Raw genomic sequence first — 10,701 nt, 5'->3', positions numbered from 1 at the left:
ACGTCCCCTACCCTACCCCACCTCCCCACCAGCCAACATTTGAAGGTTTTTTTTGTTTGTTTTGTCTTCCCCACACACCCACTTCTAAAGCTTCAAAGATGCACACCATCTCATAAAACAACTCCGACCAAACTAAACCCTCTTTCAGAAAAAAAAAAAAAAAAAATTTAAATAACCATATTCACTTCACCTCTTTTAACATTTAAACCCTGCTGTGTCAGCCCAACTGTCTTTATGTGCAAACTGGCCAGATCTGGCCTCTCACGCCTACCATACAATGTCATTCTAAAAATAAAAAGCTGAGATAATGCACGATTAATTCAAACCAATGTCAATCAATAAGCATTACATAGTGAAGGCGCAGGACTCAGTGGTTAGAGCGTCAGGCTCACAAGCATGAGATAGTGAGTTCAATTCCCAGACCAGGTGGTGCATTGTGTTCTTGAGCAAGACACTTTATTTCACGTTGCTCCAGTTCACTCAGGTGTAGAAATAAGTTGTGATGTCACTGGTGCCAATCTGTATCGGCCCCTTTGCCTTTCCCTTGGATATAACATCAGTGGCATGGAGAGGAGAGGCTGGTATGCAGGGGCCACTGCTGGTCTTCCATAAACAACTTTGCCTGGACTTGTGCCTCGGAGGGGAACTTTCTAGGTGCAATCCCAGGGTCATTCATGACCGAAAGGGGTCTTAACCCTTTTCTTTACATTTGAAAGCAATCTAAATGCTATAAAGTTAAACCTTTAGCATTTAAATCAGTTTATATCCAGCCCAGATTGTCTACCTACTTCATGTTCAAACTAGCCAGATCCAACTTCTCACATCTGCCCTACAATGTCATCTTAAAGATAATGCAAGATCAATTTAAAACAATGTGAATGAAATAAGCATTACATTTGACAGAGCAATCTGAATGCTAACGAGGTAAAATAATTGATTAATTAATGACTTAGCAAATCAAACAACAAAAAGAAAGAATAAATGAAATACAAAGAAATCCCGCAGACAGGTGGCACCACCTATCGAGGCATTGACTGAGCTGACCTAGAGGTCAAAGGCAGTCCAGTCATGATGATCATCCTGTCTTTTTCAGATGTACAAGAGACCCAAAATATGCTTTTCTTAGATGTCAGATTAATTTGAGGGAAAATTTGACTGTTATTTTTAGTTGGCCGAGTGACCTAGCAGGTTCTCTTGTCAGCTCGGTGTCAAAGAAGCAAATAATACTGGTACCTTAATGGTGGTGGTGGTGGTGGTGCTGCTGCTGCTGTGATGGTGGTGTTGGTAGTGGTAGGAGAGCTATCTGGAAGATCAAGCAATAGGGGTGTGTGTGTCTATGTGTGTGTGTGTGTGTGTGTATGCATGTGTGAGTGCCTGGGGTGGGGATCAGATGGTGATGGGGGGTCAAAGGGGAAGAGGTCGGAATTCTACTAGCAACTCCCACATACCACCCCACACACCCCACCCAGCTACCCATATCGCCAAGGTGACGTGGGTGGATGGGCGGGTAGGAGAGGAAGAGATATGGACATGCAGTACCAGCAACAACAAGAACAGCAACAACAAGAAAAGAGAAGACGAACACAATAACAGCAACAGTGATGCAGATGATTAAAAATGGGTGATGACGATGGCACTGGTGATGATGACGATGCTGGATGGATGGTGATGGTGATGGCTAATGACAGCAGCAGTGGTGGCGGAAGATCACGACAGGCGCACGGCAGCAAAAGGGCTGTCTTTCTTGAGGCCCCGGACCAGTTCCTTTTCCTGTTTCTTGCGGAGCTGCTCCAGCTGGCGAGCTTCGCGCTCAGCTCGTTTCTTCTCCTTGATTGTGGCGTCCACTTGCCAGGACAGGTCTTCACTGGCCTCCTCCCAGCATTTGCCGTTCTCTTCCCAAATGCCGAGCTCAGTGTCTTGCTGCGAGGAAAGAAGAGGAGAGAGAGAGAGACAGAGACAAGTGAGAGAGAGAGAGACAAGTGAGAGAGAGAGAGACAAGTAAGAGAGGGAGAGATAAGTGAGAGAGAGAGATAAGTGAGAGAGAGAGAGAACAGGTTAGAGAGAGAGATAAGTGAGAGAGAGAGAGATAAGTGAGAGAGAGAGAGATAAGTGAGAGAGAGAGAGAGACAAGGGAGAGAGAGAGAGACAAGGGAGAGAGAAAGAGACAAGGGAGAGAGAGAGACAAGGGAGAGAGAGACAAGGGAGAGAGAGACAAGGGAGAGAGAGAGGACAGGTTAGAGATAACCAATGACAATGGTTTAAACACACACTGACACACAGTCACACAGACTTACACATACACACTGACAAACACACATAGACTTGGATTTTAGTCAAACAAATCGACCCCAGGTCTTACTTTTTAAGCCTAGTACTTATTCTATCAGTCTCTTTTGCAGAACCACTAAGTTACAGCAACGTAAACACTCTAACACTGGTTGTCAAGTGGCGAGGCGGGGGGACAAACACACACAAATATATACACAACAGGCTTCTTTCAGTTTCTGTCTACCAAATCCACTCACAAGGCTTTGGTCAGCCGAAGGCTATAGTAGAAGACACTTGCGCAAAGTGTTATGCGATGGGACTGAACCCGGTACCATGAGGTGTGTCATGAATGTTACCATTTCCTTTCCTAGTTGTAAAAAGTGCCACTGTTATGCAAGCAGTGTGTCCTTCATGCTCAATCTTCCGAGACATGCCTAGTCATGGTGAAATACCTGCTTACTTGGAAACAGGTGAAAATTAGTGACAGAAAAGGCATCAAGCCATAAAAAAATCTTGCCTCAGCAAACTCTCATCCGACTCATGCAAGCATGGAGAAGTGATCGTTAAAACAATGGTGATAATATAAACGTATTCATTAACTTACTGTGACAGGGAATTCTGATGTCATTGCTAAACGGTTTGCTGGATTTTCAAGTTTCTCATTGTTGTCTTTCTTGACCAGGATCTGGAATAGAAATAATAAATGACAGCAGGCAAGGAAAAACCAATGATAACACAACAAGGGAGTCTGTCTGTCATGACAGAGCAGTAAAAACTCTTTTACACGGCTGTCCTCGTCTATATGCATCACCTGACCATACCAGTGCAGTCATCTCTCTTGCACACTACATCTGATGCCTCTTATGCTCAATTTCTCAAGACACTTGCACTCTGTTGTACATGCACACTGACATTGCACATTCAGCAAAGCATATTAGCTTCATTTCTTTCAAGCCATCGCATGTCCCCTACAGCCACAGCCCATGTTTCACTGTGGTGCAGCATAGCTGCTTACACACAGGCATCATACAATCTGCCTTTCACTCTGAAGGAGAGGCCCTTTAAGAGTGTAGTTCGATTTTAAGTTATATTTTCAAAGCTATAATGGAAGTGACAAAGGAGGATATTCCACATATTTTGCTTTATGAGTTCAATAAAGGCAACAACACAATGGAAAGTGTGAGGAATATTAATGCAGTATATGGGGATCAGACAATAAGTGAAAGTCAATAGCAACGGTGGTTCCAGAAATTCCAAGCCAGAAACTACAGCCTAGAAGATGAGCCTCATCCTGGAAGATCTATAGAGCTTGACGAGGACGTCCTGCAAAACCTGGTGGAACAAAATGCCATCATAACTGTTGAGGAACTAGCAGAGAATCTTGGATTTGTTAATTCAACCATTCAGTGACACCTGTGTGCCATTAGAAAAGTCAGCAAATTGGGTCAATGGGTTCCTCACAAACTTTCTGAGTCTAATCACATGCAGAGAGTGAATGTGTGCTCTTTTTTGCTGTCACATCTCACAAATAAACCTTTTTTCAGATCCACAGAACAAAAGGGAATCTCAGACAAATTGATGGAGAAAGGAATAAATAAAACATAAGCAAAACCAAAGAACTTACTTTAGCTGTTTTCTTGATTTTTGGTGTCATGTCTTGGAAGAAGTCGATATCAGGCTCTTGCTCACCATTCTCGCTTTTGTTGCGGTTTCTGCTGGACTTATATTCAGAGTCTTCCATTTCCCATGATTCCCAAGGCTGGAGTTCACCCTGAGGAGGTTTTAGATGGTTAGAAAGGAAGGTACATTTGCTGCCACTGAAAAAAATCCCTACACACGCACACACACAGAAACATAGACATACACATGCAGTGAGAAACAGATGCATACACACACACACACACACACACAGAAATAGACATAGTAGAAAAACAGCCACACACACACATAGAAATACAAACACAGTAGAGAAACACAGTCCCACATACACACACACACACAGAAATATAGACATACACATGCACTGAGAAACACAACTGCACACATAAAAGTACAGACACAGTAGAGGAACACAGCCACACACACACAAACATAGAAATACAGACACAGTAGAGAAACACAGTCATTCCTATACAGAAATAGAGACACAGAGAGACATTGCAACACACACACATTGAGAAATACAGACACACACACACACACACACACGGCCGATTCCGGGTATTTTCGACCATGAGGAATCCACTGGTGCGACTCCCAGATTGCTATCTTGTAAGGTGTGAATTTCTATAGATGCAACACACACACACACACAAACTCAGCTTTACAATATGTACTGATATATACGACGGGCTTCTTTCAGTTTCCGTTTACCAAATCCACTCACAAGGCTTTGGTCGGCTCGAGGCTATAGTAGAAGACACTTGCCCAAGGTGCCATGCAATGGGACTGATCCTGGAACCATGTGGTTGGGAAGCAAGCTTCTTACCACACAGCCACTCCTGCACCAATTGCTACTAATCTATAGCTATACTCAAAGTCATGTGAAAGAGTACTGATATTTTTGAAACATATATAGGTAGAGTGTGAAAAAAATAAAGCTCAAGTTGTCAGCCATCATAAGCAGAAAGCAGTTATATCCACCCAAAATGTCATCATCATTAACTGCCGAAAGTGGTTTTATTCTTCATGCTATGAGAAATGGAGACACCCTTAGTAACACCTTTTACAACAGAAAGAGACAAAAATACTACATGGCATTTTGTTCCTCAGCCTCATGTTGCTGCTAACCTACCGTCTAATTACTTCTGTATTCTGTCTACGATATATTTGGTTTGGTTCTAGAATAGGAATAAAACAATAAAACATAACGAAATAGTTTTATCTTACTTCGGGAGGTAAAGATGATGTGGAGACTGTGGGAGGAGCACTGTAAACAGCATTCAAGGGTAAAATGGGAGTATCGGAGTGTCGTCGGCGCCGGCATATTAGTCGACGAACTGGAGACAGGATCAGAAAGACAATGTTGAAAATCTTCTTCACAAAATTCACTAAAATTTTCATCCTGTTCGTTGGCAGGAAAGGAATAAAAAAAAAAAAGACAATTTCAAAATTGTGAAAACACACACCTAAACAATAAAATAGGATATACATATTTTTATATATATATATATATATATATATATATATATATATATATTATATATATATATATATATACATACATACATATATATATATAGAGATTTAAATTAAGAAGAAAATGGAGAACTTTTGATCAACAATAATTGACTACCATCGATTATTATTTTTTAATACAAAACTTTATTCCACCTTCAGTTGTTTCTGCTCCCAATGCCCTGCAATGTTGCTTGATGGCAAGATAAAATAAACAACAGACCAAAATGACATGTATTGGAATTGATATGATCAAATCTTTTTGTGATAAAAGTTGATAAGAGTGAATGTTTGAGCAGGAAATATGAAAGGAAGTGACGATAAGCAGAACAATAGATGTTTGGGTGCAACAGAATGTCATAGCAACCAAATGTTTTATGATAGAAGTATGTGGCTGAGAACATGGATTTTTAAAAAATTCTTTAGGATGCAGATTATTCGGTTAAATGTAATCCTTGTTAATTCACATTGCTTTGAATTAATCATGTATTATTTCATAGCTTTGAGATGTTAATAATAATTACACTTTCACTTGCTTTAGTTGAACAAATCGACCCCAGGTCTTATTTTTTCTGAGCCTAGTACTTATTCTATTGGTCTTTTGCTGAACTGCTTAGTTACGGGGACATAAACATACCAACTTTGTCAAGACATATATATATATATATATATATATATATATATATATATACACGATGGGCTTCTTTCAGTTTCCATCTACCATATCCACTCTCAAGAAGAAGATACATGCCCAAGGTGCCATGCAGTGGGACTGAACCCAGAACCATATGGTTGGGAAGCAAGCTTCTTACCACACAGCCATACCTGTGCCTCTATATGATTGTTTATTTTTCAAATGACATAATAAGGTAGGAGTCAGTGGCCAGATTGACCATAAAACAGAATATTTGAGCCGAATATGACCAGTGTAAAATGTCTAAGAGTTAAGCCTTCCTTCCACATTATTGGCAGCTGAACCTAAATTCTACCACTTAATTTCGTCTCTCCAACAGGGAATTCCTGACAATACAAACACTACATGGTTACTAGACCTGCTAGATAGTCAATTATCTCTTAAATCTTACCCCATTGTCTTAAAAAAGGGACATAATTAGTTTATGTAAATTTTCCTGACACCATGACAAAGCACTATTTATCAGTGAATTCAATTAGACATGCTGGGAAGTATAATGATGTTTATTGTTTGAGGTGGGGGTATATCGTAAAAGGACGAATACATTGGATAATGGAGTCCGTTATATGATGAAGTAAGCATGGATGATCACATTTGGAAAGGTTTTCAACATAGGTCTGCTGAATGACGTCTGACCTAAAGCAAAACGATGCCAAACATACCATTCCAGTTACGCCCCTTGTATTCCTCGTAAACATTCGCTGTTCTCAATGGCAAACAGCAAAACAACATTGTGTTTTCTTTACTTTTGGAATTTTTTTGATCAAGAAGTAATGGTCGTGTCAATAACCCTTTAATGGAGCCTCCGTGAAGGGTGGGGAAGAAAGGATGGAGCTAAATTAAAAGATTACCCTTCGCTTGAATCATTCCGATAAAGGTACCTCCAAAAGACCAGGTGGTGGACATGTTTATTAACTGGGAGCGAGATTAACCCCAAACCAAAAATTATTCATTATCATTAATTATTGTTATAAAGATATAACATTGGACATTTAACTTCTTTATATTTTCTCAATAGTTTTCGAAAATAATATTTTTATCGTGAAGTATATAAGTCTAAGGAAGCACCGAGTCGTGAAACAGAACTATGATAAAAGGCCTCCCATCTGTGACCATCCTGCTTATAATTTTTTTTTTTTCTTCTGATAAAACATATCCAAGAGTACATTAACCCATGGGTCCTTTCATTTTCATTTTTAAGAAAGTAGGTGTGATCTCAAGATAATTTGACTGCTGTTTCTAGCAAATAAAGTTACCATATAAGAAAGGCTCCCTCGTTCACTCCGGACATGATCACAACGTTATTGCTATTGTTTAGTTCAACCCCGATTAAGCAGACCGACCATTAAAAGCTGTTCCACCTCGGAGAACACCTTGATGTCAAGCACCGTGTGTCCCTAACACTGCATTCAATCCAGTTCCCAGTTTTACAGAAAGTAGTAACAGAAGAAATTTGAGAAGAAACTGGGTTGTCACAGGGAAAGAAGCTACACAATTAACTCAAGAGTTTATTTAATTTTATAATACAGGTTTCGTTTGTGAATAGGAAATTACGAAATTAATATACTTTCAGTAAAATTTAGATCAACGGTGATTTCGTTTCGAAGGCAATTCTTAAATGTTTATTTACATCGCAACAATCGTAGTTAGTTCGGATATCTTAAAAAAAAAAACAATAAGACATTCTTCTTTAAAGATTCCAAAAGTTTTGTTACTCTAAAAGCATATTAATGTTTACTGTTGTTTTTTGTGTACGTATGAAATATTGATGTTCATATATATATATATATATATATATATATATATACATATATATAATCTGTTGATTCACCAGAAGCCATATAACTTTTCAGTTATATTGCATTATATATATATATATATATATGCTCTTGAGTGGACAAACGAAAGAAAGTGGCATTCAACACAATTAGTAAGAGTTTACATATATAATTTAATAACAGTTTGGACTCAAGCACCTTAAGGTTTCGTAGGGTTGTACAACGAACCCTTCCAATCAGGCATGTTCCTCCAGGTGCCTGACGAGATAAGTTGGTTCTACGACCCCAGGATACTTCAAGTTGCATGGGAAAAGAATGAAACAGTTATAAAATCATATATATATATATATATATATATATTGAAAATGCGGAAGGCTGGTTTATGGTATTACCTTAGGTATGTGTGCGACGAAGCGCGCCTATAATTGTGTGATTGAGAAAAACCTAAGGTAATTCCATAAACCAGGCTTCCCCATTTTTAATATATCTTGCTTTACGTCTTAGAATGTGCCTCTTCTTTCGGATTTATTTGTTTTCTTTTACAAACGATATATATATATATATATATATATATATATATATATATATATTGGGGTAGATGCATTAGGTGTGAGTTAGCAAGAGAGAACAATGTGTCACTGCCGAAAGAAGACACAGGACGCGTGTGGTTTAACTGGTCAACACGATCAATTTGTGCAGCAAAACCATTCGTTCGACCTGTGTCCAAGCTGAGCAGACTGGTGTATAAACTTATGATATACGGGGAGGGGGAAAGTGAGAGATTACACGTTAATTACAGTTACCTAAGCAGAAGTAGTTGTGTCAGTTTGTTAGATTAGTAACAGGCGATGGTTTACCTCTTTTAAAATACATGCACGTAGGAGAAATATGAGCCAGGCATTAAGTTTGTAGTCACTGAATGAAGGCTGTGACCTGTTTATACTCCATGTTTGATGAATAACGAAATAGGAACCGGAAATACAGCATGGGAGATAACTATAGACGGTTTTTCACGAAGGGAGACAACACTAGAGTTTAATCCGAAATTACTCATTTTTTTTTTTCTTTTACTCTTTTACTTGTTTCAGTCATTTGACTGCGGCCATACTGGGGCACCGCCTTTTAATCGAGCAAATCGACCCCAGGACTTCTTCTTTGTAAGCCTAGTACTTATTCTATCGGTCTCTTTTTGCCGAACCGCTAAGTTACGGGGACGTAAACATACCAGCCTCGGTTGTCAAGCGAAGTTGGTGGGGGGGACAAACATAAACACACAAACATATACATACATACATATATACATATATATATGTGTGTATGTGTATATGTTTGTGTGTCTGTGTCCAAGGTGCCACGCAGTGGGACTGAACTTGGAACCACGTGGCTGGGAAGAAACCTTCTGTATTATATATATATATATATATATATATATATATATATATATATATATATATATATATATATATATATATATATATTATCATTGTTAATATTGTCAGCATCAACCGTCTTGAAGCGTATTTTTTTAGTCGAACAAATCTACCCCATGACTTACTGTTTAAGCCTAGTACTTATTGTATCGCTCTCTTTTGCCAAACCGCTATGCGGGAACGTAAACACACAAACACCTGTTGTCAAGCGGTGATGGGTGGGGGGACAAACACAGACACAGGCACAGATACACACATACGTACATATATATATATATATGTATATATATATATATATATATATATATATATATATATATATATATATATGTGTGTGTGTGTGTGTGTATTATCCTTATATACGTATATTGTTGACAGTGACGTCGAAGTTAAGCCATCGTCGGACTACAGTCACTGTGAGCAACATTCTTTTAAAAGAAGAATAAATTTGTATTCTACAAAAGTATAGAAATAACCCACCAGATTAATGTAAAATCGTTTTTATTATAACTGAACATAAAACAACCGTTCATTTGTGTGTGTGTGTGTGTGTGTGTGTGTGTGTGTGTGTGTGCGTGTGTGTGTGTGTGTGTGTGTTTCGAGGGTTTATATGCCCCTTTGTTAAACTATTTTCTTTAGTCATTACACGGTGATCGCCATAAGCTTTAAGCTTATATAAAAATACCATTATTATTAACAGGATATAATATATTCCTCTATACACAATCATACAAAAAAATCCACCTTTTTTGTATTTATTTTTACTCGCATATATATATATATATATATATATATATATAGAACAAGCAGACGGTTAATCTCACTAACATGGAGCTATAAATACAAAATGCGAAATATTATAGTATAAATTACAGTATTGAATTTCAAGTTTATTATTTTTACAGCCGAACAACAAAAGGAAAATTGCCTGCCCAAGAAAGCTCGCAAGATTCATTGAAGTGCCGTGTGCACAACTAACTGAAATGCGGCCGGCAACAGGCGTATTAGATGCACATTTTTACACTTCAATCTCTATTTATAAAATTGAGAATATGTATCTGTCTGTCTTTGTGAATTCCTAAAACTTGTGAATTACCCAACCGATTCGATTTCATTCAAATTTTAAACATGCATTACTTAGAGTCCATGGAGTGTCATGGGCCAAAGATATTTTCAACTTCTTGCATAATGCGGGCCCAGGGGCGGACAAACCGCATTTTTTTAAAGCGTTTTAGTAGCATTAAGGCCTGTAACTTGAAGAGTATCCGGTCGCTTTCCTCCAAATTTGCAGCAGACATTAATCAGGTTTCTTGAATTGCTGTTGACTAAAAAAAATTTCCGACGCCGATTATGG

At 38.4% G+C, this 10,701-nt stretch overlaps 1 protein-coding gene across 3 annotated transcripts in view; it reads right to left on the bottom strand.

Moving 5' to 3' along the window:
* LOC106868166 (receptor-binding cancer antigen expressed on SiSo cells) overlaps positions 1-8,917 on the bottom strand; it is a 10,524-nt gene extending 1,607 nt beyond the window's left edge. Inside the window, exons 1-5 of one of the 3 annotated variants that reach the window (XM_014913311.3) lie at positions 8,775-8,917; positions 5,158-5,332; positions 3,893-4,039; positions 2,873-2,953; positions 1-1,920 (exon numbers count right to left, since the gene is read on the bottom strand). The exon at positions 1-1,920 is cut by the window's left edge and continues 665 nt beyond it. In XM_014913311.3, the coding sequence (XP_014768797.1) occupies positions 1,708-1,920; positions 2,873-2,953; positions 3,893-4,039; positions 5,158-5,331 (615 nt within the window). In that variant the 5' untranslated portion in view covers position 5,332; positions 8,775-8,917 and the 3' untranslated portion in view covers positions 1-1,707. Of the gene's footprint in view, positions 1,921-2,872; positions 2,954-3,892; positions 4,040-5,157; positions 5,333-8,720 lie in introns of all 3 variants that reach the window. The other 2 variants (XM_014913312.3, XM_052975936.2) reach the window with 2 other exon arrangements.
* Positions 8,918-10,701: the final 1,784 nt, after the last annotated feature.

This window comes from Octopus bimaculoides, chromosome 23 (assembly GCF_046866305.1).
Source record: "Octopus bimaculoides isolate indiv1 chromosome 23, ASM4686630v1, whole genome shotgun sequence".
Classification (NCBI taxonomy): Eukaryota; Metazoa; Mollusca; class Cephalopoda; order Octopoda; family Octopodidae; genus Octopus; species Octopus bimaculoides.
The sequence above is the reverse complement of the archived record's forward strand: the minus strand, read 5'-3'. Positions and strand labels throughout refer to the sequence as shown.